A 27,649-nucleotide genomic window follows, 5' to 3' on the forward strand; every position below is an offset into this window, starting at 1 on the left:
GGAGAGGGCAAGCAGGAAGGAGGCTCAGACCAGGATGTACAAACACAAGCTTCATTGAGGGGAGAGGCAGAGTGGGCAGGGGCAGGAGTCAATCTTCCTTCAGGCTCCCGAACACAGCGGCTGGCACGCTCTGCTGCTCCAGGCGCACCTCTGGATGGGGGTGGGGTGTGAGGAGGACTTGGTCACTCTCTGGGAGCGGTTCCCGCCCCCACCCTCTACCCTACCTGGCCCACTGGCCCCTCACCGTTGGGCTCCAGGTCCATCTCATCCTCATCCTCGTCCTCGCCCAGCTCAATCTCCTCTGGGTTGGCCTGCTGGGCCAGCTCAGCCAGCTCCTCCCGGGAGGCGTCACTCCTGGGGCAGGCAGGGGCCACACTGCTCAGCCAGGCCCGGCGGCCCCCCACCTCCCGGTGCCTCCCCTCCTGAGAGCTGGCTGGCTCCGAGCCCCAGCCTCAGGGCGACCCCCTCACCTCACAAACAGGATCTTGCTCTGGGCCCTTGAGGGCTGGTCCCGCTCCGCCTCTGCCGCCAACTGCTCGGCACGCTGCTCCAGCAGTTTCATGTCATCCATACCGCTCTGCCCCGGGGCCAGGTCGGACACTGGGGGTGGGGGCAGGGAATGGGAGGTCAGACCATGCCTGGTTTGCTCTGGGTGCTGCTGGGCGCCCCCAACGTGAGCCTGAGGCCCCGGTCCCCCCAGGGAGTTCCCAGCCTGAAGCATGAACCTTGACGCTCTCAGACCTGGGAGGCCAGCGCCCACGGCAAGGGCTTGCTCACCAGTGCCCGTGGCGCTGCCCGACACCTTGAGCATCTGCGAGGCCATGAAGTTGACCTGTGTGTTGTACGTGGCCTGCACGCTGCGGCGGATCCGCAACATCTCCCGGATGGTGTCCTCATTGCCATGCCGGACCTCAAAGTCCTTCCACGTTTGCCAGAAGGCCCCGGTTGTCTGCAGAGAGGGTAGCAGGAACGTGAGCTGATCAGCTTGGCCACAACCTCCCACCCCTCAATCCCTCCCCAGGCTCAGGACCGTCCCTACCCGGGGGTCGCAGATCTGCGAGCAGAAGCTGTATATGGCCCGGGCGCGGTCGATCTCCCCGAGCTTGCACTCCATGTCAGCAAACCGCAGGCACATCTCCCGGGCATGCTCATCAGACAGCACCTGGTGGGGTTGGGACGGGTCAGGGAGGCTGGGATGGGGGCGGGGGTGCACACACCCCTCTTTGCACACTAGGCTGGCCCCTGGGCAGTGAGCCGGCCCTCTGCCACACACACACAGGCTCACTCAGATTCCCTGCCTGCAAGACCCTCTTCTTCCCCCCTCGCTCTCCACCCCACCACGCGGGCACCTCAATGGCCTTCTGATAGATACTGCGGGTGTGGGTGACCCCGTAGATCTCAGCCGCCCGCTTGATGTAGATGTTGAACATGTCATACTGCTGCGCGGGCTCCACAGCCCTGGTGGCACGCTCATACACTGCCATGGCGTGTCGCGCCAGGCCCCACTCTTCTTCCAGCTGCGCGTACAGCAGGTACAGCGCTGCGGCAGAACGAAGCGGGAGGTGGAGTCAGAGGTCAGCGGCTGGGCCCGGGATGTGTCCCCACCCCCCAAGACCATTTGGCCCCCCTTACTCTTGGCATATTTGGGAGGGCAGCCATCCAGCGCCTGCTCAAAGAGGTCACGTGCCCGCTCCAGCTTGCGGCCCCCGTAGCGGGCAATGAACTTTGTCAGGTAGGTACTCCAGATGTCCGACACGTTGGGCCACTTGAACAACGAGATGCCGCGCTCGTATGCCTGCCCAAGGGAGTGCCGTGTGTGAGCCCTCAGCAGGAGGACCCCTCACGCCCATGTCCCCTTCTGGCTCATTCAGCGGGCCCCTGGCCTGCCTGCCTCTCCCTCCTGCTCCTCCCCGTGATCACACAATCAAAACCCAGCCTGGCGGCTAGTGCGTGGCCTGTCTCCCTCTATAGGCTGCCAGGACCCTAGACAGAGCTGGACTAGGACTCACTAAGGTAACTCAGCAACTTTACGGCTGAAAATGGGAGTAGATCCTCAGCTCCACAGACACTGAAGCCTGAGGAGAAAGGTCACACAGGCAGGGGGCAGGCCTGACACTCAGAGGCGGCACTCGTGTGTACAACAGCCCCCCGTGTCCCCGTGCCCTCCCCAAATTCAAGTCGAAACCCTAGCTCCCAGTACCTCAGAGCAAGACTGTTTGGAAAAAAATTTTACAAGATGTAACACAAGTTAAAATGAGATGACTAAGGTGACCTCACTCCAACACAACTGACATCCTCATGAGAGCAGAGGTAGCCACGCCAGAACACCACGGAGAGGCGAGCTCTGCAAGCCAGAGGGAGGGGGCTCTCGGAGGGAAACAGCCCTGCCCACACCTTGATCTCAGACTTCAGGCCTCCACGACGAAAAAAACGCACCTCTGTGGGTTAAGCCGCCCAGTGGGTGGTTAAGCCCCCACCTTGTGGGGTGGCCTGAGCACACGAACACAGTGTCCCTGACACCTGGGTGGGGACCCCCGTACCTTGAAGCTCTCCTCAAAGTACTTGTGCTCCTCCAGGAACATAGCGTAGTTAATGACGATCTGAGGCGTGGCGATGCGCAGGTCCAGGATGCGGTCATACACTGCCTTGGTGGACTGCGGAGCGGGGACAGGGCAGCATACCCCGGGGGTGGAGTCAGCCCCCTTCCTCTCCCCAGGGAACGCTTCCCATTCCCCCACCCCATCCCAGGGACTCCGCTGCAAGGTGCAATCCCACCCACCCCGTTCCAGGGACTCACCTGGAAGGTGCCGAGGCTCTCCTCCAGGTCGGCCAGCATGGACCACACCTTCAGAGACTTGTACACACGGTTCTGCACAGGCTCTGAGCCATCAAAGTACTCAGCGCGCCGGGCAGGCAGCGCTGTCGCCTTCTGCAGGAGCAAGGACAGCAGGGGTAGGTGCTCAGGGGGCGTCCGGAACCCTGACTGCACACCCTGCAGCACCCAAGCCCTCCTATCCCACCCCTCACCTGCCCATCCCACCCCTCACGGGCCTATGCTCACCCGCAGAAGTCGCAAGGCCTGGTCATAGTTCTCATGCCGGAGCTCCAGCTCGCCACACTCACACCACACACTGGCCAGGTCGTCCACCTGCTTGAAACTCACCTTGGTGGCTTTCTCCAAGATGACTCGGGCCTGCGGGGCAGGCAGAGGCCAGGCTGAGACCCCGCCCACCAAGAGGGGTGGGGCAGAGGACTCGTAAGACGTCCATACGCGACACCCACACTCACATTGACACCCACACTCACATCGTCCAGCTGCCCGTTGTCCTCGTAAAACTTGGCAAACGCGACCCACAGCGTGTGGGGCTTGCCGGTGGCCTTGAAGGGGTCCACCGTCTGCACAGCCTCCGTGTACGTATTGATGATCTGTGCGGGAAGGGCTGGGTCAGGCTGGGCGGGGACCTGGTGGGGAGGGGCGGGCCTTGGAGGAGGGCGGGGCGAAGACAGGCGCTGGGGGCGGGGCCGTCACACACCTCCCGGGGGCGGCCCTGGTGCAGGGCCACACGCTTGTGCCACTCGTGCACGTGGTGCGGGTTCTGGCGCAGCAGGACACTGTTGAGGAGCAGGGGCCGCCGGCTGATGAGCTGTTCGAAGCGGGCCAGGCGTAGCTCCAGGTCTACGTCGTCTGGGAAGTCGGGGCAGGGTGGAGGGCGTCAGTTCACTTACCCAGGGCACCTCCTGCTCGCAGCCGGTCCCTAGCCCCACCCGCCCCCACTGTCCATCTGAGCACTCCCTCACCGAGCTGCCCCAGGGCCACCCTGAACTCACACTTGCGCAGGGTCCAGGCTACCATGGAAACCCTTCAATCCCACCCCCCCACACACCAGCCCTCCTTCCCTGCCAAGCTCTGGCCCAGGCCCCCTCTCCACCTCGCTGTCTACCCTGCTCTCCCTTCCCACCAGCGTTCAACCCAAGCCCCACTTAAAAGTGTCCCCAGTCCTAGCAACCCACCCACTCACACTCCCCTGCTGCTGTCCTCTGACCCCAAGACTCACTCACTCCCAAGCAAGTCACTAGGGACTCCTCTCCCCCAGCTCACCCTCCTCCTCCCTCCCCAGCTCCGAGGCGGTCTCCATCTTCGCTGCGATCATACTCTCTTCGAATTGGGCGTAGCTGTCGAACACCTGGGTGAAGTCCCGCACGGTCATCACAGTCCGGATGGCCTCCTCGTACACGTCCCGAGCCTGCAGGGAAGGGAAGTGGGGGAGGAGGGTGTAAGGAAAGTGCAGGGGAGAGGCGTGTGTGCCCACCACAGAGAGCCTAGGCATCTGACAGAACCGGCCTCTGAGCACCCGTCCCAAATCAGAATCCCCGCAGGGTACTCCCTGGGGCCTGCCCAGCCCTGCCAGCACCCAACAATGGTTGGAGCTCTCCCTTCCCCTCTTCTGCCAGATGATCTGGGGACCTCGGCTCCTCATCAGTAAACAGCGTGACAGCTCCTCGTGTAGTAACCATGGGGCTCAAGTGAGATACATGGCGGCCCAGCCCCCATGGGACCCAAGGGGGGACCAACCACCCTGCCTGGACCTGAACCTCAGCAGGCCACGGAGGGCTCACCTGTTGCTACAAAGTGCCCCTCACACCAGTCTGACCCCTCTTTCCAGCACACATTCTCCCAGTCATCCCCCAAACCCTGAGGGGACGGGTAGTATGAAAGGAAAGTGGTGGGAGGCCCCATCACTCTGCCCCTGCCTGGCCCATCTCTTGCTGCTGGCCCCGGCCTATGCGGTCCACTCAGTGTCAACCTGAAGGGTCTTTGTATTTTTGTAAAACGCACAGCTGGTCAGGCCTGTGTCCTGCTCACGGCTGGCTAACTGGCAGCTCCCTGTAGCGGGACACAGTCGGCCCCTTCTTGGCCTGCAGGGCTCCCTCTTCCCCCAGGCCTGCACAGCCCCCTCTGGGCCCCAATCCACCCTCTTGCTCTGATGGCCCCTGGCCCACCCCCTCCCCACCCTCGCAACCTCAGCCAGCTCCTCCAGGGACCTCTCAGAGCCCCCCCACATGGCCCCCATCCCCAAGCTTGCCACTCCACTGTCACAAGGAGAGCAGCAACGTGAACAGATGGCAACACCAGCACCTCAGCAGGGACCCTCACACCAAACCCCGACTCCAGCCTGAGTCCCAATAGGTGGGAAGGCAACTGTCACTCTCAAAAGTTCATTCTCAGGAAACTTCAGCAAACGAGGACACCCAAGCTAAAACAGGTCCAAGGCTACCACCAAGGAAAACTAGGTCTCGCTGGTTCAAGGTGGGTGCGCTCGCTGGCAGGGCCAGGCAGTCTGCCTCGCCCCACCTTAAGGAAAGCATGTGCAAAAGTGTGCACTAGCAATACACTGGCACGTGTTTCCTGCCCATATGCACGTCCACAGGTGTCCCCAAAGGCTGAGTGCTGGAGGGAGGTCCCGCCCTGCTCCCAGACCCCTGCCTGCCCAGGCACCTTCTCGAAGTGACCGCTACGGATGTAGTAGTCGGCCAGTGAGCACCAGAGCTTGCCCAGCTGGTCGGTGAAGCGGGTGAGGCCCCCGCGGATGATGGCGTCCACATTGAGAGACTGCACCTTGTCAGGGTTCTGGGAGATGAGGTCACAGAGCTCGTGCCACAGCTGCGGGGCGAGGGAAAGTCAGCCGCGGCCCCAAGGGGCTGGCCCTCCCGCCCGGCCAGCACCCCAGGGCCCACCTGGTAGTTAGACTTGCCGGCCTTCGACACGAAGCGCTCGTCGTTCACCACGGTGGCCAGGCGCTGCGCCGCCTCGTCCAGCCGGTCGCTTGACTTGAGGTACTCGATATACTCCTCAGCGCTTTCGGGGCTCAGCTGGGCACCCACACACCACCGGCCGTCAGTGGGGCCACAGGGCCACCCCACCTCGGGTCAGCCCCCCACCACTGTCCTGGGCAGGAGCCAGTGCTGCACTTCCAGTCTCAGCCCCAGCCCTCTCCAGTCCAGGTCCAGCCCTCGCTGGTCTGGGTTAGACACCAGCAGTCCAGCCTGCACAGACCAGGCCTTGCTTTCATCATAAGCCCCCTACCTAAAACAGCACTGCACCAAGGACTTCACGATGCATTAGAGACTATAAATCTGGGGAAACCGCAGGAGGCCTCCATACCATCTGCCCCTCGACTCTCAGCCCTGCCTGTTATGTGTTTATCTCCTGTTCCCTGCCCTCTCACGGTTGCAGATTTACTCTGGTTTATGCAGTCAGGTCACAAGCATTTGTCTGCCAGGTGAGACTGAAAACTCCATGCAAGCAGGGACTGTCTTAGCCACGCTATCCTCAGAACCTGTATCCCAATGCCTGACGTAGAGCGGTTGCTCACAAACTCTCTGGAAATTGAACACAGAACTCACAAATAAAACCCTGTGTGTCTCCACGAGCCATGTTCCCACTTCCTATCTGTCAGGGCAGACGGTGCCCCCAGTGAGCGCGTTTTTGGAAAGTCCTGACCTAGGGTACTGGCCCACCTGCCTGAACCTGGCCCCATCTTGCCCTTTTAGGGGGCTCACCTTGAGGAAGCGCCGGTAGCCCCGCACGGCAGTCTCAGGCAGGGGGTGTGAGCGCAGGAAGCGCAGGTACAGGGGCCAAATACGAGAGTGCTGGGTGATGGGCAATGCCCGGAGGGCCCGGTCAAAAGTTCGGCGTGTGTGCGTGACACGTCCCTGGTCCATTAGGAACTGGCAGTAATCCAGCCACAGCCGGGGCATCTGGAGGGGTAGGGAGAGGAGGGGCTGAGCTGCCAGCCTCACCACTGGGCCCCAGGATGCTGGATGTCCCCTGCAGCAGGACCCAGAACCACAGTGGCCCTGGAACTAAATCTCACTCAGCCCGGCATGCACAAAGGTCACAGAATTCCCACCCCTGCTCTGTCCACCTCCATGGACTCTGAGCCCCACCTCCCTACTCATTCCCTGGCCCAGCCATGCCCCCTCCCCACCTTGTGCATGAACACAAAGGCCCTCTCATGGCAGTTGTTGACATCTTCATAGGCGGGGTCGGTCACACAGCGATGCTTCACCTGCGCCCGGCGGGCCTTCAGGTAGCGGTACCAGAGTTTGTAGCTGGGAGTTGGAGGGAGGGGCAGTGACTGGTCAGCTTTTATGGACTCCCAGGACCCTTCCCTCTGCCCTATGAGACAAGTGCTAGGAGCAGGGGCCTGGGGAGAATGGCCAGGACATCAGGGAAGGTGTGCTCGGCAATTCCTGGGATGTCTACTCGCTGACACAACACCTAAGAGGGACCTGGGACCTACTAGCCAGTTCTGGTGTGATGGGATAAGATAGGGTGGGGCAGGGGGCGGGGGCAGGCAGGGCAGCTGCTGCCAATCTCACCTGCAGGGCAGCAGCTTGAGCGCCCGCTCATACAGCTGATTGAGCCTGGGCTTGGGGGCCCCCTGCTTGAACTCGATGTAGCGGAGCCAGCACTTGACGGAGAACTGGTTCCGCATGATCTCCTCCTCATAGGGGAGGTCCTCTTCCTCCTGCCAGGGCCGGGGTGTGGAGAAGGGACAGACCTGCTCTCAGAGCCTGCGCACAGCACCACTCCTACTGGGACCCCGACCCAGGTCCCAAATGCCACTGCTCACCCCTGGAGCCCAGTCACCTGGATACCAGGACTATGGACCAGATTTCTACCTCTCAGAATCTGATGACCTACAACGTGACCCAGACTATCAGACTCCTCGGTCACCGGGTTCCAGGCCAGGCATGAAACTATCACCCAGATATCACTCTCTTGGCCTTCCGAATCAAGCTATCCACTTTCTGGCCCAGGTCACCAGACTCTACAGACACCAAGGTTCTGGTCCAACGCTAGGCCTCCGCCCTAGTCACCAAGTCTTACCTCCTCAGAGCGTGACTCCCCAGACACCAGACCTTTGGCATCTCAGGCTCCCACCAGCCAGTTTAGCTCAACTCTCCCCCAGAAGTTGGAAGCTAGATCCTTATCTCAGGAAGAAAGGTATGGCCAAGTTCCCTAGCCTTTAACTCGAGACATCAAGAATAAATCTAGTGAAAATGCCACGCCTCTACTCCAAACACCAAGACGGACTCTCCAGGATTCTACTGGCCGTCGCCCACTCAGCTCCACATAACCAGGTCTTTACTTCTTTTCCCAAGACTCTCCCGGTCCAGACACCATGCCTTTATCCCAGAAACTACAACGCTCAGGACCAGACCTGGACCGTTACCCGGAACATTTAGATTTTACCAATGAAACCTGGACTAGTCACCATACTTTTACTTCAAACACCAGGCCTCTCAAAGTTTAGCTACAGGAATTTCCGTTCCCGCCCACACCCCGCGCGCTCCCATTTCCGCCCCAGATCCGGGATGCCAGCCCCTTAACTTCGACCATTTGCTCTTTACTGAGGTCACCTGGGCTCCGGCACCAGATCTTTGCTCCTGACCAGCCTGGTCCAGACATCACGAGCCGGTCTTCGGCCCGTAAGGGTCCTCCTGCTCTCAGACCGGCACAGTTTTAGCCTAAATACCCCAAGTGGCCAAGCCCCAATCCCCTGAGGTATCTAACCCCCGGTGCCCCTATGAATGCCACCCCCGGCCCGCCGCGGACTCACGAAGACAAGGTCCGGTCGCTCGGGCCTCGAGAGCCGCGCCATCACCACCATTTTCCAGGCTCTCCAGGTACCGACAGGAGTCGCGGTATGATGACGTCTAGGCCTAAAGGCCTGCTCTCTCGACCCAAACTAATTTCCCATTGGCTGAACTCTTCCCGATCATGCGCCAGGTGTTGTTGACTTTCCGTTCGACCACCCCAGCTACCGGAAGCAGAGGCGAGCGCTCTAAGATGACGTCATCACGAAGCTACTTGGACCAATCAACTTTAGCAGTGGAGCCCGCCGACTCCCAATGACCTACTGTCTTGTTGGGCTGTTGGCTTTGGGCGGAAGCGGCTGTGAAGCCTAAGAGGAGGAACATGGGGGTGAAGCTTGAGGTGTTTCGGGTCAGTGAGCAATGGAGCGGTCGGAAGGCTGGGCGCGGGGTTCTTCCTGGATGAGGAGAAGGCTCAAAAGGGAGGCCTCCGAGAGAGGGGCTCTGGGGCGAAAGCTCCATTGATTTGAAAGGGACCTTTACAGTTGGAGACGTAGAGGAGGGGGCTCTGGGTTGGGGGCTCTGGGTTGGGGGCTCTGGGAGGGCAGGTGTGAGGAAAGCCCTCTGAGAGATGTGACCTGGGAAGGAGGCTCTAAGAAGGAAGACTTCAGGCTCTGGCGGAGCTCTCTGGTTTACAGTGGGTGTGCGTCTTTCTCCTAGACCGACTCCTAGACTCCGAAGAATTAGTTCTGGGTCTGAGGGCGCTCTGGAATCTCGCTGGGGGTGGTTTGAGGTCTCAGAGAGATGCCTTTATTGTACGAGTTCTTCTGCCCCGGGGCCAATATGTCTGTCTTTCTTTGAGAAAGAGTCTTTTAGACTCGGAGGGGGCTTTCGAGGTGGGGGGTGACTCTTGGATTCTGGGGACTAGACTTCAAGGTGTGTGACTTCTGCACCCTTGCTGGGAGTTTTGGGGTTCTGGAGGGTCCTGAGGAAACACCTCTGGTCTCGGCCAGAGGATGGTTTTCCCGACTCTGAGCAGCCGCTGTACAGTAGGGGTGGAGGCGGGGATGGTAATTCCTGACTACTCATCCCTCCCCTTCCCTTCCAGATGACCATCTACCTCACCTTCCCTGTGGCTATGTTCTGGATTGCCAATCAGGCCGAGTGGTTTGAGGACTATGTCATACAGCGCAAGGTGGGCATCAGTTCATTCCAGGGGGTGGGGAAGGGTATGAGGGAGCAGGGTCAGCCTCCCCTGAGCCGACCCCGCCCTGGATGCGGGGCTCTGGAGGCTTTTGGCTTGTGACTCCATCTATGACTTTGTCCCTACAGAGGGAGCTGTGGCCCCCTGAGAAGGAGGACCAGGTAAGCATGTAATTTTCCTCCCACCGGAGGGGGGAGGGGCCTGGATTCCTGTGGCCCTGATGGGACCCTCAGTCGTGGGCAGGGAACCTAGAGTGGAGGGACATATGATTTCCTTAACTGCCCTCTCCCTGAAAGTGAAAGTGAAAGTCGCTCAGTCGTGTCTGACTCTTTGCGGACCCCATGGACTCTACAATCCATGGAATTCGCTGAGCCAGAATACTGGAGTAGGTAGCCTTTCCCTTCTCCAGGGGATCTTCGCAACCCAGGGATCAAACCCAGGTCTCCTGTATTGCAGACGGATTCTTTACCACCTGAGCCACAAGGGAAGCCCAAGAATACTGGAGTGGGTAGCCTATCCCCTCTCCAGCAGATCTTCCCAACCCAGGAATTGAACTGGGGTATCCTGCATTGCAGGTGGATTCTTTACCAACTGAGCTATCAGGGAACTCCCTGAAGGTCGAAGCTAATCTGGGGTTGTAATTGGCACAGGCTTCATTGTAGACAGGAACTCTGAAGCCACGGTCTGGGGGGTTAAGGGGAGGTGGGCTGGGAACAAGATCCAGGCCCTGAGGTGCATTTGCCTCTCCTTCCTTCCCATCTCACCTCCCCAGCGCCGGGAGCTAGAAGAATTCAAAGAGAGGATACGGAAGCAGCGGGAGGAGAAACTCCTTCGTGCTGCCCAGCAGAGTCCCTGAGGCCTCTACGTGCCTGATTTCCAGCCTGCTTCGCAGAATAACACACACACGGTTCTTTGTTGCTCATGGAAGTGCTTTATTGTCGGTTCTCAGGGGCCAAGTGGGGCCTAGGACACCTCAGGCCCTCAGGGGGCTTGTGTCTGGGGCTGGGGGCTGCTGTTCCGACGGAAGCTGAGAGCAGCTGGGTCCTGGGGGGTGAGGAGGGGTTGGGGACTGAGGGTCCCAGCTCGTTTCTGCACTCCATCCTGTTGATACAAAGGGGTCAACCAGAGAGAGGGGCCGAGGGTAGTGCCAACCAGAGGGGGACGCAGACACTGGAGGGAGGCGGCAGATGGCAACTGGGTCACACCTCCCCCTCCCGTTACCTGCTGCCACCGTCCCTGAGCCTCTGTGCTCCTCGGTTACTCAACATTAAGGGTGGTATTTGGGGGCTGGTGGGTTTTGGGGGCCTCACTGGAGTGCTGATCAGAACCCAAGCTGTGGGCAAGTATGTGTGATGTGGACATGTGGGGGTCTGGATGCATCCTGTGCACAAGCTCACCTGTCTTCCACCCTCGGGGTGCCTTCCCAGGAAGGGGTCTATGCTCTGTCACCTCCTCAGCTCTCAGACACTCGGGCTCAGGAGCTGTGAGTTCCCGCCATGTCTCTGACTTGAACATGCCCCAGACATGACCTCGATCCCTTTTCAGCCCTGTCTGGGCCTCTGCCCTCCCTCTGAACTGGGGTATTGGATCCACCGGGGTCTTGTGACTGGCAGGGACTCAGGATGAGTGCACCGACCAGACAATGGATGGACAGAGGTGGGGGTGGGGCCCCTTGCGCTCCTGGCTGGGGGTGGAAGGCAGGGTTAAAGACCTCAGCCTGGTCGGTCTCTCCTCAGCCCAGACAGAACATCACCTACCTTGGGGCCCAAAGGCTGGAAGCCAGGCAGGGCGCTGACCGTCACTCGCTGGTCATCCATGCGGCGGCCCTGGGTATTGGCCAGCATGTCCATGAGGCTGTCCATCTCGGGTGCAGGGGCGCTCTCTGCGTGGAGCCAAGGCCGTGGGGAGCTCAGACAGCCCAGCTGGAGCCCCCCAGCCCACCCTGCCACCCCCCACTCACATCCTCCAAGAAGCATGCTGGTATCTGCCCCCAACCCGTGGGCATCTCTGTCCCCAGTCACCAGCTCACTTTCTCAGACTCTTGCCCGCAGGCCCCCCAGGTGGCCACTTGCCCCCTTCATGCCCGGCCACCCACATCACAGCCACTTCTGCACACCCTGCTGCCCACTCTCACGGCTGTCAGAGGCTGGGCCCGGCCCCGCCTGCAGCGAGCAGCGCTGCTCCTCCATCCGGCCGCCCTGCACGTGGCTCAGCAGGTTGAAGAAGCCCTCCTGGTCTGGGGAGCCAGCCTGGGGAACAGATATGCTCAGTCCAGCCGGCCTCAGCCAGGAGACCCGTCAACGCAGCCAGCCAGCTTCCACTTGGCTCCCAGGCCCGCCCTGAGCTTCTCCGTGGTTCTCACCATGGTCCTCGCCGATGTGCTGCTTTGCAGAGCTGCTCCAAATGAGACATGAGTCTCCTTCTCAATCTCACCCTGGCCCCTGCCCCAGGGGCCCCACCAGCAGTGTCACGTGACTGCAGCACTGCCCCGAGAGAGGGCTGACGTCCTACATAGGGGCCTGACTGCAGGGCGGCCCGGGACTGGGACACTAGCCAGGGGACCGTCCCGGGGGCTGCTCCCTTATCCCAACCTCCTTCCCCCATAGGGTCATCACTGAGAGCCCTGACCTCACTGGGGGCTGGACTAGGCACTCAGAGCCTCAAGTGCCCTCCTGCACCTTCTTAGGTGGCAACTGGGTCAGGGGTCCCAGAAGACTCCTTGCTAATTAGGTGCCCTACAAATGAATTAGTCTTGTCATTCACAGGCCCTTGAGTGGGGGGTGGGAGGGTGGGGCCTGCTCACCTTGTTGCAGGCAGAGCCCACATTCTCCTCTTCCTGGTCCATCGTTGTCCCTGCTGCCCTCCCCTGGATCCCGTCCACCTTCTGCTGGCCTCTGCCCCGGTCCCAGGCCAGAGAAGGCTTTTTAAGAGACTGGGATATTGGGGGGGGGGTGTGTGTAGTGGATACCCAGCCCCAAATCCCCAGCTCATGCCCCATCTGCTCCCACCCAAGCTTAAGCCCCATAAAGATGATCCAGATAATTGTTTTTGCAGCGTGAGGCTGGGGCTGCTGTGGGGGCAGGAGGCAGGGTGACCTGGGTTTAGGACCTGCTGGGCCTCAAGGACTCAGGTGGAGTGCAGGGTCTCCGCAGTGGAGAGCTTGAGCTGACTGGACCCCCTTGGGAGAGGACTGGACCATGGGACAGCTCAGGTGAGATCTGCATCCACCTTGCCCACCCGTATTTGCTGGAAAGGCAGTTGCCATCCACAGGTGGTGGGAGGAGAGGAAGCTCAAGGACACCTGAGCCACCACCAGCTAGCCTGGCTCCACCTCTGTCTCCTGGCCATCCCTTCTACTACTGTCCGCAGGCCTGGTTGTCCCCAGCCCATGCCCCCCAAAACTGGAATTTATGGGAGCACTTGTCTCCCCATCACCAATGCCAAATTGGCCTGTCTCCTCCCATTTGACCCCCCCTCCCCCAGTCCCAATTAGGGATGAGAGGCTAGAGTCCTGGCGAGGGAGGCAAGAAGGAAACCCCCTCCCCTCCCCTGAGCAGCTCCCCATCAGTGCCCCGGGAGAGGGGTTGGGAGGACTCCATGTGCACCCCACCCCCTCCCCAGGATGTCTTTCTGGAAACCAGTTAAAGTTTCTTCGCAGGATAAAGGGGCTGCACCATGACCACTTCTGCCAGATTGTAAAGCTTGGTCCTCCTCCCCCAGACAGCCCACTGCCCTCTGGAGCCCCTGTCCACATCCTCCCCGTGGCCCCATGACCCCAAATGCCAAAGTGCTGTCCTCCTCCTCCCCAGACGTATTAGTTCCCAGGCGCCTTAATGAAGTGTGCCAAACGAGGCAGCTTAGAGCAGCAGACATTTATTGTCATACAGTTCTGGAGGCCAGAAGTCCAAAATCCAGGTGTTGGCAGGGCCATGCAGAGGAGAGAATCTTTCCTTGCCTCTCCGTGGGTTCGAGTGGCTGCCGGCAGTCCTTAGTGTCCTGTGGCTTGTCGCTGCAGGACTTCAGTCCCTGCCTTTGTCATCACAGACATCCCCGTCATGTACTTGTTTTCACGCGGCTATCCTAACACATGGACGCTAGCTACACTGCTTTGGGGACTCACCCTACAACTTCATCTTTTACTAACTGCACCTGCAAAAACCATATATCCAAAACAGCACATTCTAAGGTGCTGGGAGTAAGGGCTGTAACGTACTTTTTTTTTTTTTTTCTTCAAGGGGGTGGTTAGCACACCCTTGAGCCCATAGCAGCAGTAGACAATTATCCTCACCTGATAGAGTGAAGCCAGACCCTACAGAGTCTCACCAACAGAGGACAGACAGACGCTAGAGGTGGTCCCAGCTTCTTCCGGGTTTTCCAGCTCCCTCTCCCCTCCCCATTGCCCCTACAATCCATCCTTCCTCCCAGGAACCACAGGGGTCTCCTCCCTCCCCCACTCAGAACTCTCCCTTGGCCCCCATTGTCCTCAGGAGAAAACCTGAATACCATGAGATCGTGGAGATGTTCTAAACTTGACTGGTGATGCCGGTCAGGATGGCCATCATTTTAAAATCTTATAAATGCTGGAGAGGATGTGGAGGAAAGGGAACCATCCTACACTGTGGGTGGGTATGTAAGAGAGTGCAGTCACTATGGAGAACAGTATTGGAGGTTCCTCAAAAAACTAAAAATGGAGCTACCATATGATCCAGCAATCCCACTTTTAGGCATACATCTGCACAAAACTGTAATTTGTAAAGATACATGCACCCTAGTGTTCACTGCAGCACTATTCACAAGAGCTAAGACACAGAAGCAACAGATGAATGGATAACAGATGGAGAATCAACAGATGGATGGATAAAGATGTGGCGCGCATACACAGTGGAATATTACTCAACCATTAAAAAGAATGAAATAATGCCATCTGCAGCAACATGGACCCAGAGATTATTATACTAGGTGAAGTAAGTTAGAAAGAGAAAGAGAAACAGCACCTGATTTCAGTCATGTACGGAATCTAAAATACAACACAAATTATTTACATAGCAGAAACAGACTAACAGACATAGAAAAGAGACTTGTGGTGGTCACATGCAAGGAGGGGTGGAGGAGGGGTGGGCTAAGAGTTTGGGGTTAGCAAATGCAAACTTCTATATAGAGTATAGCACAAAACTGTATTTAATATCCTGTGATAAACCATAATGGAAAAGAATATGAAAAAGAACGTGCATGTATATCTGAATCATTTGCTGTAAAGTAGAAACTGACATTGTAAATCAACTCTACTTCAGTAAACTAAATTGACAGGTAATGAATACACAACCGTGAATATGGCAAAAGCCATTGATTGTCCCTTCTCTGTGGTTAAATTGTATGTTAATTATATTGTAATAAAGCTAAGAAACAAAAAGGGGGGAAAAAAGGATGGTAGAGAGGGGGAGAGAGAGAAGATGAGAGAGAAACAAAAGAAAAAAGAAAAACCCAAGCTCCTTTGTAGACAGGCCAGCCCTCCTGGTTTGGCCAGGACTGTTCCAGTTTTATCACTGAAAGCCCTGGGTCCCGAAAACCTCTCAATCCCATGCAGATTGGGCTAGGTTAGTCCTGCCATGTCCCACTGGGGTCTGGTCTCTGTGGCCCCTCCAACCTCAGCTTCTGTCGGGGAGGGGGGCATCCCCACCCTCATCTCACTCCAGCTACTCCTCCAATCTCACCTCCTGCTTCTCTATGCACGGCTGCTCCCTAATATCACTCGGTTAAAAGATCACCCCCTCAGGATACCCCTCTGGCACCACCCCCAATAGAGTGCCCCCACTCCACCCCCAAATTTGCTATCATATCACTTTCTTTCCTTAAAGCATGATTGATCATTTTCTCTCCCCTCCTCCTCCATTCAACTTTAAGTGTGCCTGGCAGGCTTTCTGGTCTTACTCATTATGGTCGGTCCCATGCCTGTCCTGTGAAAGTAGCAGAGGGCTTGGCACTCGGCTAAACTCTTTAAAAAAACATGGCCAGATAAAAGCATGCGTTCAGGACTGAGCCAGCTCAGGAGTCTGCATCCACACATGAGTGTCACACACCTTAAATCCTCATCGAAAGGAGAAGGTGATGCTGGACTATGCCTGCTGCGTGATAAGGTGTCAGCCCTTGGCTGGCACACAGCCAGGGCAGGCCCTGATACTTTAAGTCGATTGTAAATTGAGATGTGTGTGTATGTATGTGTGCAAGCGGCTGAACATGCCACTGAGTTCAAGTGTGCATCAGCAAGTCTGTGACTAGCATACCTCCTGGGACCGACTCGTGCTTCAGACTGCAATAGGCCTATTCATCACCGGGCCTTGGACAAGGGTCAGTCCGAGCTAGTTTCATTGTCCAACCTGCACTGCCCGTCAGGGCCTCTGCAGGGTAGACTGAGAACCTGTGTATGCGTGTTAGCTGCTCAGTCGTGTCAGACTCTGTGATCCCATGGACTGTAGCCCGCCAGGCTCCTCTGTCTGTGGAATTCTCCAGGCAAGAATGCTGGAGTGGGTTTGCTATTTCCTTCTTCAGGAGATCTTCCCGACCCAGGGAAGATCTTCATACCCCTGCATTGCAGGCAGATTCTTTATCATCTGAGCCACCAGAGAAGCCCCGACTGAGAACCTAGCACCCAATAATTGCTGGCTTAGCTCCAACCTTCCCCCCAGGCCTCCTTATTAAGTGTTGCCCAAGCCCATTGCTGCTACTAAACTCGGGAACAGAAGGTAACTGGATCACGGGTTTGTGGTCCCGTAGCTCCAGGTAGGCATACACAGTATCCTCTAGACACAGGGGAGAAATTTCTTCCAGGGTGGAACTATGCCTGGGGAAGATAAAGGGGTTATTATTGCCTTGCGATCCCGCTTTCTCGCTGCCCACAAGCTAAGGAAGTGTGTCTGAGCTCACGTCTATGAACGTGTCGTCGGGCCGTGCTCCTCCGGCGACTTTAAAGATCTCTGCTGGGACACTTTCGCCTGTCATTTCAGCAGGGAACACAACTTCTCTGAGAACCGGTGGAGGGGCGGGGCCAGGTGGGCAGGGGGCGTGTCCCGGACCCGCGGGGCGGGGTCCACGTGGATGACGCGCGGAGCCACGCCCCCACCTTGGGACAGACCCGGAAGCGGCGGCGCCCCTAGGGAAAGATGGCGCCCTCAGGGCTGAAGGCGGTGGTAGGAGAAAGTGAGTGCCGCCCCCTGGGGGCGGGGGGCCGGGGGCGCACGGACTCTGGGAGTCTAGCGGCGGGGAGTTGGGGACCTGGCAGGGCGTCGAGCACCTGACCCTCGAGGGGGTGGGCGGGGACTTGGCTCTACCTTGAGGGAGCGGAACAAAGTTGGGAGACTAAACTGCGGGGACCCAAAGGAATCAGACTAAGGGTGGCGTAGACAGGCGCTGGGTATGGACTTCTGGACCCCCTAGAGAATGAGCCTGGGGAGGGCACCGCTGGACAGCCAGGCTCCCGGGTCTCTGAACCTGGCAAAGTTCGGCGGGCTGGACTCTTGGGGCCCCATGGTGCGGACCGCGGCCGGGCCTGGGTGCGCTGGTCAGCGACCCCAGCTGGTGAGAGTGCTCAGGATGCGCGTCCAGGCTCCGATGCAGATCCAAGGGCGGGGGACGCCTTACTCTTTGCCCGGCCCCCAAGAGTCCCTTGTAGCCTGGGGACCCTGGCATCCAGGCCTCCCGGGCCGGGTTCTTGGGCGGTGGGGGGATGGCGCGGGGGTGCTGGAGGTCGTCCCCTCCCCCACCTCCGGTAGTTCCGGCCTCAGAGTCTCCTTCCGCCCTGGCAGTGCTGATAACAGTGGACAAGACACTCTCGCTGGGCGGGGTCGCCCTGGCACTTTTGCCCACTCCCTCAGCTAGGCAGAGCCGAGTGTGGGTCAAACTCCCCAGACCCCAACTGAAAAAGGGGCCTCCTCCTATGAAGGGGTTGATGGAGACACAGGAGAGTCACTGATTCCATTTTACAAATGAGGAAACTGAGGCTGGATATTGGGTAATGGGATAACCACAGCCACGCATGTTTCAGACAGGGATCCAGGGGTCCTGCGTTCTGGTTCAGGGTAAACGATGGAGGTGGAATGAGGGTGTGGCTGAAATCTACATGCCAGGAGTACTCCAGTAGATAGGGGGATGGAAAGCCCAGTTCTGGAGGCAGGTAGACCTGTTATGTGAGTCGTGGCTTTCCAGTTATTCGTTTATCTAAAGCATATTTATCTACTACTTATGCTCCAGGCACTTGCCACTTAGGTGCTGAGGGTCCTTAGGCAACTTACTTCTCCTCTCTGAACCTCAGTGGCCCTGACTATAATCTGGGGGTGACCAGGAGCTACCTCAAAGGACTGAGGGGGAGGAGGAGTAAATGGGAGTTCCAATGGAAGTCCAGCCCAGGACCCAGAATGTTGGGGGGCACCGTGGGGCCAGAGGACCCCACATTCTGAGCCCGCCCCTCATTTCCCTGCAGAAATTTTGAGTGGAGTCATTCGGAGCGTCAAGAAAGATGGGGAGTGGAAGGTAGGGGCGAGATAGAATGCCTTGTCTAAACCCATGTCAGGGCCCTGAATGTGGGACAGCCCCCCTCCAGCTCCCTGAGGAGGCTGCTGGTCCACAGAGGTCACGTGGGTGGGTCTGGGATGGGCTTGGGTGGGGTCCTGGGTCCTCTTGTTCAATCAGCTCATGAAGCTGAGAGACTTGCCCGTGGCTCTAGCCCCTCCTCAGGGACAGCTTCAGCCTCTCCCACCCTCTTTTCTGTCCATTCCATCCATCTGGACAGGTGCTCATCATGGACCACCCGAGCATGCGCATCTTGTCGTCCTGCTGCAAGATGTCAGACATCTTGGCCGAGGGCATCACCAGTGAGTGGCTGCCCCAACCCCAGGCTTACCAGCTGGGACCAGAGTGTGGGATCCCCTGAAATTGTCCAGGACTTCCAAGAATGCAGTTTCCTGTACAGACAGCCCTGATATGGCAACCCCTAGATAGGCAGGCTTCCCACGCAAGGGGCTCCCCAGCTGCAACCCCTAAGGGGTCAGCCTCCCCAGCTGTGCAACCCCTTTGTGTGGAACTGCATGTGGGGCTCTCAGCATGTGACCCCGAGAATGTGTAACTTTCTAAGGTCGATCCCCAGGAGGCGATGACTGTGTGATCCTGCATGTGCAGAGCCCTGCCCATGTAGCTCTTGTGATCCATGGATGTGTCCCCTGAAGCTCAGGACCCTCAGGGAGTGTGCATATCCCCTGCTGCCTCTGCACCCCAAGTGTCCAGCTCCCTGAGTGTGCGACTCTGCATGTGCCCTGGCCCCAGTGCCATCCACACGTGTCCCCTTTCTCTGTTCCTACTAGTTGTGGAGGACATCAACAAAAGGCGAGAACCCATCCCCAGCCTGGAGGCTATTTATCTGCTGAGCCCCACGGAGAAGGTGCCTATGATAGTGGGTGTGTGGGCGCATGCGTGTGTGCCGGCATGCATGTCTGTATGTGTCTGAGGAGCAGGCAGTGGCTGGGAGGTTGGGTCAGGGGATGGTCTGTCTAAGGGTACTGGGCCAAGCCTGGAGAGTGATCCGCCTTCCCCAGTCGGTACAGGCCCTGATCGCAGATTTCCGAGGGACCCCGACCTTCACCTACAAAGCAGCACACGTCTTCTTCACCGACAGTGAGTGAGGAGAGCCGGGTAGGGGTGCGGTGTGGGGGTCAGGGTAAGGGGGTGTGAGGGCTGCCCTGGCCTGATGCCCCATCTTGCCCATTCCCAGCCTGCCCTGAGCCCCTGTTCAGCGAGCTGGGTCGTTCCCGTCTGGCAAAGGTGGTGAAGACGCTGAAAGAGATCCACCTTGCTTTCCTCCCCTACGAAGCTCAGGTATAGCCCAGCCTAGTTCTGGGTAGGAAGTGGGGCTTCGTCACCAAATATTCCAGGTTCCCTCAGAAATAGGCAAGGCGATAAGTAAAGGGGGTGCTGAATCAGAAAGGAAAGCAGCTAACAACCGGTGGAATGAGCTCTTAGTGGGAGTCACCTGGAGTTCTGTCTCCCTGGGCAATAGCAGGGGGCAGCATACAGCTCACCGCTCTGTCTTCCCACCCAAGGCGGAGGGGGCTGCGGTATTCCAGAAAACAGTAGTTAGGGGGCTCCCCCAGGCCTGCAAAGCAGGCTCCAGAGACCAGAGGAAGCCCCGGGGAGTGGCACATGGCCGCGGCTGGAGTTGGGCAGGGGCGCACCTCCAGTGGTGGCGGCTCTGTGCTCTCACAGGTGTTCTCCCTGGATGCCCCCCACAGCACCTACAACCTCTACTGCCCCTTCCGGGCGGGCGAGCGAGCGCGGCAGCTGGAGGTGCTGGCCCAGCAGATCGCCACCCTGTGCGCCACACTGCAAGAGTACCCGGCCATCCGCTACCGCAGGTGGGTCCCCAGCCAGATGCCGCCCTGACCTTGACCCCATCCTGCTTCCAACCTTGCACCTCTCTCCCAGCTCCAGACTTCACCCTGACCCCTGACTCCCATCCCTAACCCCATCCCTGACTCCCAGTCTGTGCTGACTGGCCCTCCCCAACCCCACACCCTGAGGCACCCACCCCGTGTCTGCCCACCCCACCTGCAGGGGCCCAGAGGACACGGCACAGCTGGCCCACGCCGTCCTAGCCAAGCTGAACGCCTTTAAGGCAGACACTCCCAACCTGGGCGAGGTGAGGGGCTTTCTGGGGAGGTGGAGGGAGGCCCCAGCCAGGGTCAGGGTCAAGGGCTTCATCCCCCTGCCCACCCCTTGCACCCCAGGGCCCTGAGAAGACTCGCTCACAGCTGCTCATCATGGACCGGGCGGCCGACCCCGTGTCCCCACTGCTGCATGAGCTCACCTTCCAGGCCATGGCCTACGACCTGCTGGACATCGAGCAGGACACCTACAGGTGGGCAGACCCTGGAACTCACCCCTGCCATCGCTGCAGGCCCGGGTCCCTGGTCTTCAGCGAGTGCTTGCGACCTTCATGTCTCTGGTTTTCCCAGGTACGAGACCACCGGGCTCAGTGAGGCCCGGGAGAAGGCGGTGCTGCTGGACGAGGATGATGACCTGTGGGTGGAGCTTCGGCACATGCACATCGCGGACGTGTCCAAGTACGTGTGCGCGTGTGTGTGCTCGCGGTGGGCACTGGGGTTGTGGGCCCTCTGGCACGCGGTCCCCACTCCTTCATCCCATTGTGGACCTGTACTCCATGAATGCCTGTCAACAAGCCACACCCCTCTGCTGGCCTCCCCACGCCTCTCCAGTGTGGGCCTGTGTCCCCTGGCTGGCATCCCCGGGCCATGTGACTCCCCCACCCCCCAGCTCTGCCCTCAAATGACCATCTTGGCACCAGTCCCCAACCTACCGCTGCCCACTCTCACCGCCAGGAAGGTCACGGAGCTCCTAAAGAATTTCTGTGAGAGCAAGAGGCTGACCACAGACAAGGTAGGCTGTAGGGTGTAGGGTGCAGGCCCGGGGCAGGGTGGGCCACTTGGGAGGGGTGGGGCCTCAGTCTGGAGCCCTAACCTGGATTGGGGGCCTCGGATAGGCAGGGCCTGGCCTCACGCTCAGCCTTGTTCCCAGGCCGACATCAAAGACCTGTCCCATATCCTGAAAAAGATGCCACAGTACCAGAAGGAGCTGAACAAGGTGAGCGGTAAGCGGGGACCAGGAACCTGCCGCCTCCAACTGTCACCCCGTCTGCACCCTAACTGAGTGTTACTCCCGATTCCCACACCTACCCTGCAGTACTCGACGCACCTGCATTTAGCCGATGACTGCATGAAGCATTTCAAGGGCTGCGTGGAGAAGCTGTGCAGCGTGGAGCAGGTGGGTGGGCCCTGGGCAGGGGTGGGGTCTGTATGGGCTGGGCTGGGAGTCGTGGGGCAGGGCCTGTGGAGAGGCATTTCTGGGGCAGTCTGTGGCTTGTGGGTGGTGGCCCGGCCTGGAAAAAGGCAGGACCTGGGTAAGGGCTGGGGCCTCTGGAGAGGTATGGCCTGTGTGAGGGGTGGGATCTGTGGAGAGGAGACTTGGAGTGTGGGCGTGGGGCCTGTGGGGGCCAGCCCCTTGGAGAGGCAGTTTCTTGTGGGGAAGGCAGGCCTAAGGAGCTCAGACGGTAATCTGCCTGCAATGAGGGAGACCCAGGTTTGATCCCTGGGTCAGGAAGATCCCCTGGAGAAGGAAATGGCAACCCACTCCAGTATTCTTGCCTGGAGAATTCTATGGACAGAGGAGCCTGGTGGTCTACAGACTATGGGGTTACAAAGAGTCCGACACCACTGAGCAATTAACACGCTGCTGCTGCTGCTAAGTCACGTCAGTCGTGTCTGACTCTGTGCGACCCCATAGATGGCAGCCCACCAGGCTCCCCCATCCCTGGGATTCTCCAGGCAAGAACACTGGAGTGGGTTGCCATTTCCTTCTCCAATGCATGAAAGTGAAAAGTGAAAGTGAAGTCGCTCAGTCGTGTCCAACTCTTAGTGACCCCATGGACTGTAGCCTACGAGGCTCCTCCATTCATGGGATTCTCCAGGCAAGAGTACTGGAGTGAGCTGCCATTACCTTTTCTGAATTAACACACAGACCATTGGAAATGTGGGGCCTATAGAGAGGTGTGGCCTGTGCGAGGGATGTGGCCTGAAGGGGAAGAGGCTGAACCTCGGAGAGGGTGAAGCCTATGGCTAGGAGGGGCCTGTGTGAGGGGTGGGGCCTCATGGCGAACAGGTGTAGAACCTTCAGAGACTGGTAGAGCAAAATGAAGCCCAGAGGTCTTGCCGAGGCCCATGGGGACGTCCCTCCCCTGCCCCGTCCCCCAACGTGGTGGCTAACCCCCATGTTGCCCCAGGACTTAGCCATGGGCTCAGACGCAGAGGGCGAGAAGATCAAGGACGCCATGAAGCTGATTGTACCGGTGCTGCTGGACGCCGCCGTGCCAGCCTACGACAAGATCCGGGTTCTGTTGCTCTACATCCTGCTACGGAATGGTAGGTAGGGGGCCTGGAGTTGAAGGGGGGAGGAGGTTGGTATACCATCATTCACTCCGGTCTCCGGTGACTGTGGGAGGCTTTCACTCCCACAGATGCCCCCACACACCAGCTATGCCAAACCCCACAGATACCCCTCTGGACCTTGGGCCACCCTCCATTGGCCTCCATTGGCATGGAGACCCTCTGAATCTATTTTTAGGACTCCTCCATATTTGGCCCCCTCAGCTGATTCCAGAGGCTCCCCCAATCTATCACCGCCTCTGGGATTCCCATCCAGAGTTCTAACATGAGGAATCCGCCCTCTCTGTGAGCGTAGGTGGTTCCCCCGGTCCCTAGGGTGTCTCGACTGCTGGATGCCCCCACCCCAAGCCCCTCAACCCAGAAGCCTGCGTGGCCACCTCTGTACCCTCCCCCTTGCTCACCACCACCCTGTGAGCCTCCACAAAAGCCCCGCCCTCTGGCCGCCTCCAGGTGTGAGCGAGGAGAACCTGGCCAAGCTGATTCAGCACGCCAATGTGCAGGCGTACAGCAACCTCATCAGGAACCTGGAGCAGCTGGGGGGCACTGTCACCAACCCCGGGGTACGCTGGGCGGGGAGAGGACACTGAGTCAGAGGGGAGTGACTGGGGTCAGAGGGCACATTACCAGGGCGGGGACACACCAGGCGTGCTGTGGTTCTTGGAGCACAGGGAGCCCTGAGTAGGGTCTGGGGGTGGAGGGGAGCAGGGCTGTTCCCAGTCTGAGAGTCACAGGAGAAGTGGGGCCTACGAGGCATGGAGCCCGAGTCCTAGTGGTGCTGCCGTGTGGGGCATGCAGTCCAAGTCCCACAGGCCGATAGCTGGGTCCCCAGCATGGGGCACGTGGGTGACCCTGGGCTCCCGGAGGCCTCAGGGCCACCAGTCCAGCCGGAACACACACAGCAGCTTCCTGGGCTCGGCTCTCGGCACGTGCCTCCGCCTTCGACCTTGCCCTCTGCTGCTGCTCGACTGCGGGTACCTCTCATGTTCTCCCAGTGCCTGTCCTCTGCCCCTCTCCCAGGCCCCCGCCTGTTGCCCTGTCCACCGCCTCTCAGCTCCCCTGTTTCTACGTCCTCCGTCGTCCGTCCCCGTCTCTCTCTCAGTCCTGATCTTTTTTGTCTCATCTCGGTTTCATCACCTGTGTATTTCTTCCTTCCTCTCTCTTGTTTTCCCTTCCTCGCTCTGTCTGCAACCTCCCCCAGTCCGACAGGCCCCATCTGTGACCTGCCTCCTTCTCCCTAATTCCCCCACCGACCCCACCCGCCCCACCTGTAGAGCTCTGGGACCACCAGCCGACTGGAGCGGAGGGAGCGCTCAGAGCCCACCTATCAGCTGTCTCGCTGGACCCCCATCATCAAGGACGTGATGGAGGTACTGCTGGTAGGGGTGGGATCTGACCTCCCCCATCCAGGCCACGCTCAGCCCCCTCCCTGCTCACTGTCCTAAGCCCCAGGGCTTAAGAGAAAATCCCTCATTATGGGCATCTCCGTGGCTCTGCCTGGGTTCTAGGGGCAACCCCATCCCACACTGGAGGAACTGGGGAGCAGAGAGAGAGAAGAGCTTCATCTTCTCTCCACTTGCTGGTCCCCTCCTCTGTCCCTCTCTATTCACTCCTGCCCCCCAGGACGCCACCTGGGTCCCCCTTTGCCCTGCCCATACCAGCCCCCGCCCCACTGGGGGAGCCAAAAGCAGTGGCAGCCTAAAAGACCTGGCTTCCTGCTTCTTGCCATCTGTATGGAGTCCTGGCATCTCTGCCTGCTTAGAGGCCCCCTTATCCCTATGGATCCTGGATGCCTAGACCTCTGGGTTCCTGAGGGGTGGGGGGCTCAGAATCTTGGCTTCTCCAGGGGCTGGAGGTCCACACTCCTGGGTCACTGAGGAGCTGAGCAGGAGCAGGGTCCTTAAGAAGCTAAGAGCCCGGGTCCCTGGGTCATTAAGGGGCCGGAGGTACAGGTGGCAGCCCCTTTCTGCCAGGATCTTGGCCTGTGAACATACCCGATGGAGGACGCTCCAGACCTTGGGCCTCATTGCCTGGGCCCCTCTCCTCAGCCTCCCTCTCCGGCCCTAGGATGCTGTGGAAGACCGGCTGGACCGAAAGCTGTGGCCCTTTGTATCTGACCCTGCCCCCACACCCAGCTCCCAGGCTGCCGTCAGGTGAGGCCAGGGACATGCCCAGACCCACAGGAAGTGAGGCTTGGGTGGGGGGGTGATCTGCTATCCAGTCTGACCTCTGCCTGCCTTCCTCGCACAGTGCCCGCTTCGGCCACTGGCACAAGAACAAGGCGGGCGTGGAGGCCCGGGCAGGGCCCCGGCTTATTGTCTACGTCGTGGGTGGCGTGGCCATGTCAGAGATGCGGGCCGCCTATGAAGTGACCAGGGCCGCTGAGGGCAAGTGGGAGGTGCTCATCGGTGAGTGGCCCAGGCTGGGGTCTCCTGGGCTGGGCAGGGGCTGGGAGCCCGACTCTCCCGCCTGTGGGTTCCTAGGGAGCTGATAGCTGTGTGCCTTCTGGGTCCCCAAACCCTGGAGCCTCTGCAGGGCTGGCATCTGAGAGCCCTAGGTGAGAGGGGTTAGGGCTTGGCTTCCCAGGGATGGGGTCCCCTGGGAGTGAACCCTTCCCTTTCCAAGAGGTGAGACTCCTAAGTCCTGAGAGCCAGGGTTTTCCTGAACAACCCTCTGGGTGGAAGGGTCAGGGGCCAAGGCCACTCCCACACCCCCTCCCTCCCGCCCAGGCTCTTCACACATCCTCACCCCAACCCGCTTCCTGGATGATCTGAAGACTCTGGACCAGAAACTAGAGGATGTCTCCCTGCCCTGACCCCTGCCTGACCTGCTGCGTCCCTTTCCAGAGAAATAAACTCCCATCTTTCTGCCAGCTGGCACCCACCTTGCTTGCTTTTCAAAGGAGCCATATGGGGCCCCCCTCTCTTGGGTCCCGTCCCCTGACTTTGTGCCTCAGGCCCCACCCAACCCTGTTCTTCCAGAGGGCATTCCACACTGTAAGGTGAACACGGACTCCAAGATCTACTAGTTTCCAGGTTCCAGCCAGCGTCTTGGGTTGGCCTTTCCAGAACCTGGGAACCAGTGATGGTTCTCCTGACCACTCTGATGGGACTGTCTGTAGTAGGGCATCAGCAGACCAGACAGACTTCCCCAGCCCTTCTGGCACTGTCTCCTTGGGACTTGCAGCCGCACAGATCAGGAGTCTTTTCCTTTTCCTGTAGGAGCATGGCACACGATGCCCGCCCAGCTCCCATCCCAGAGAGCTGGAGCTCCTCCTGCTGCTTCCTCTCCATTTCTGGCAGGGTATTCACAGGGCTTCCTAACTGCAGGACTTATCAGGGCCTTTACTGGGTGGATTAGTATGCCGGGGCTGCCATAACCCAGTCCCACGTTCCAGGTGACCTACACAACAGAAATTGTTTTCTCCCATTTGTGGAAAGCAGGAGTCCAAGATGAAGGTGTCAGCAGGGTTGATTTCTTCAAAGGCCCCTCTCCTTGGCCCATAGATGGCTGTCTTCTCTTTGTGTCCTCGCGTGCTCTTGCCTCTGTGCGTGTCTGTATCCTAGTCTCCTCTTAAGGACACCAGTCACATTGGCTTAGAGTCTACACTACTGACCTCATTTGGACTTAATTATCTTTTTTTTTAATCACTTCTCTCCAATCTGGATCATCCCTTTGATTTATTCTCCCCGACTGACACTGTCAAAGAAAAACTTTTTTGAACTGTACCGACTCTTAATTCGGAGAAGGCAATGGCACCCCACTCCAGTACTCTTGCCTGGAAACTCCCATGGACAGAGGAGCCTGGAAGGCTGCAGTCCATGGGGTTGCTGAGGGTCGGACATGACTGAGCGACTTCACTTTCACTTTTCACTTTCATGCATTGGAGAAGGAAATGGCAACCCACTCCATTGTTCTTGCCTGGAGAATCCCAGGGATGGGGGAGTCTGGTGGGCTGCTGTCTATGGGGTCGCACAGAGTTGAACACGACTGAAGTGACTTAGCAGCAGCGCCTGTTAGTTGCAGCACACAGGATCTTTTGTTGCAGTATGTGGGATCTAGTTCCCCAGCCAGGGATGGAACGTCTGCCCCCTGCATTGAGAGCATGGAGTCTTAGCCACTGAACCACCAGGGAACTCCCAACTTAATGATCTTTCTGAAAGTCTCATCTCCAAATAGAGTCACATTCTGAGACATAGGGCTTAGGACTCCAGCATATTAATTTTCTGGGGACACAGTTCAGTCCGTAACCCTCAGCTAAAATGAGATGTGAATTTTACAGCCTGAATGAGAGCTATGAAGGCCCTTTCCTCTGGGGGCACAGACACATAGCCTGGTCAGAAGTCTGTACCACATGGGGCTAAGGGAGCCCTGAGAACACCATAATCCACTCAGCCTGGGGCAGTCAGGGAAGGCTTCCTGGAGGAGGGGGCACTTAATGTGAAGAGAAAGGGGTCAAGGTCTAATAGCCACCTGGGGCCTGAGTGAGAATATGACCCCTGGATATGACCCCTGCTGGAGTGATGGGAAATTGCAGAAGGTATCTCAGCAGGGTCAGGTGGGGTCCAAGTGTAATGTGGTGGATGGGGCTCAGCTGGGATGGGTGCCTGGGAAGGGGACCCTGATGGGGGGATAAGCTGAATCTCGTGACCACCCCCCTCCAGGTAGAGCACTACCCCACCTGTAATCAGAGTTGTGGCCCATCTAAGGTTGGGACCAAGAGAGTGTGGGCAGAAACGGGACACCTAGGCCCCTCCTTTCCCACCCACTGAAGACTTGGTCCTGATTTTGAGGTCACCTATTCTTTTTGTTTTTTTGGTGGGGGCAGGCTGTGCAGCATACGGGA

General features: G+C 58.8%; 4 protein-coding genes across 10 annotated transcripts; 2 read left to right on the forward strand and 2 right to left on the reverse strand.

Moving 5' to 3' along the window:
* Nucleotides 1–37: 37 nt before the first annotated feature.
* XAB2 (XPA binding protein 2) lies at nucleotides 38–8,876 on the reverse strand. The gene is made up of 19 exons (XM_069589304.1): nucleotides 8,628–8,876; nucleotides 7,384–7,532; nucleotides 6,990–7,113; nucleotides 6,562–6,759; nucleotides 5,737–5,871; nucleotides 5,498–5,662; nucleotides 4,100–4,244; nucleotides 3,534–3,685; nucleotides 3,307–3,426; nucleotides 3,062–3,193; nucleotides 2,798–2,929; nucleotides 2,541–2,654; nucleotides 1,633–1,795; nucleotides 1,350–1,540; nucleotides 1,040–1,162; nucleotides 778–949; nucleotides 471–600; nucleotides 245–354; nucleotides 38–150 (listed from the first exon to the last, which is right to left on the reverse strand). Exons 1-19 carry the CDS (start codon nucleotides 8,676–8,678, stop codon nucleotides 89–91), a joined length of 2,568 nt encoding a protein of 855 aa, XP_069445405.1. The 5' UTR covers nucleotides 8,679–8,876; the 3' UTR covers nucleotides 38–88.
* A 9-nt stretch (nucleotides 8,877–8,885) lies between these two features.
* Nucleotides 8,886–10,727, forward strand: PET100 (PET100 cytochrome c oxidase chaperone). Its single transcript, XM_069589315.1, has 4 exons — nucleotides 8,886–9,013; nucleotides 9,710–9,796; nucleotides 9,934–9,966; nucleotides 10,578–10,727. Exons 1-4 carry the CDS (start codon nucleotides 8,987–8,989, stop codon nucleotides 10,659–10,661), a joined length of 231 nt encoding a protein of 76 aa, XP_069445416.1. The 5' UTR covers nucleotides 8,886–8,986; the 3' UTR covers nucleotides 10,662–10,727.
* On the reverse strand, nucleotides 10,714–21,409 carry PCP2 (Purkinje cell protein 2). 5 transcript variants are annotated; one of them, XM_069589312.1, is made up of 5 exons: nucleotides 20,728–21,409; nucleotides 12,609–12,699; nucleotides 11,940–12,054; nucleotides 11,563–11,687; nucleotides 10,714–10,906 (listed from the first exon to the last, which is right to left on the reverse strand). In XM_069589312.1, the coding sequence occupies exons 2-5, from the start codon at nucleotides 12,648–12,650 to the stop codon at nucleotides 10,787–10,789; spliced, it is 402 nt and encodes a 133-aa protein (XP_069445413.1). In that variant the 5' UTR covers nucleotides 12,651–12,699; nucleotides 20,728–21,409; the 3' UTR covers nucleotides 10,714–10,786. The 5 variants fall into 5 exon arrangements, with proteins under 5 accessions (XP_069445413.1, XP_069445412.1, XP_069445414.1 ...); XM_069589311.1 differs by having other exon boundaries at nucleotides 11,922–12,054; nucleotides 20,728–20,808; XM_069589313.1 differs by lacking the exon at nucleotides 12,609–12,699 and having other exon boundaries at nucleotides 11,922–12,054; nucleotides 20,728–20,816.
* On the forward strand, nucleotides 16,849–25,675 carry STXBP2 (syntaxin binding protein 2). 3 transcript variants are annotated; one of them, XM_069589306.1, is made up of 19 exons: nucleotides 16,849–16,999; nucleotides 18,279–18,328; nucleotides 18,588–18,669; nucleotides 19,156–19,232; nucleotides 19,387–19,465; nucleotides 19,563–19,666; nucleotides 20,054–20,202; nucleotides 20,402–20,486; nucleotides 20,575–20,705; nucleotides 20,803–20,910; nucleotides 21,187–21,244; nucleotides 21,383–21,448; nucleotides 21,548–21,628; nucleotides 22,644–22,782; nucleotides 23,257–23,366; nucleotides 24,078–24,173; nucleotides 24,871–24,956; nucleotides 25,054–25,211; nucleotides 25,533–25,675. In XM_069589306.1, exons 1-19 carry the CDS (start codon nucleotides 16,963–16,965, stop codon nucleotides 25,616–25,618), a joined length of 1,782 nt encoding a protein of 593 aa, XP_069445407.1. In that variant the 5' UTR covers nucleotides 16,849–16,962; the 3' UTR covers nucleotides 25,619–25,675. The 3 variants fall into 3 exon arrangements, with proteins under 3 accessions (XP_069445407.1, XP_069445408.1, XP_069445409.1); XM_069589307.1 differs by lacking the exon at nucleotides 16,849–16,999 and adding an exon at nucleotides 17,022–17,377; XM_069589308.1 differs by lacking the exon at nucleotides 16,849–16,999 and adding an exon at nucleotides 17,040–17,213.
* The last annotated feature ends 1,974 nt before the right edge of the window (nucleotides 25,676–27,649 follow it).

This window comes from Ovis canadensis, chromosome 5, assembly GCF_042477335.2.
Source record: "Ovis canadensis isolate MfBH-ARS-UI-01 breed Bighorn chromosome 5, ARS-UI_OviCan_v2, whole genome shotgun sequence".
NCBI lineage: Eukaryota > Metazoa > Chordata > Mammalia > Artiodactyla > Bovidae > Ovis > Ovis canadensis.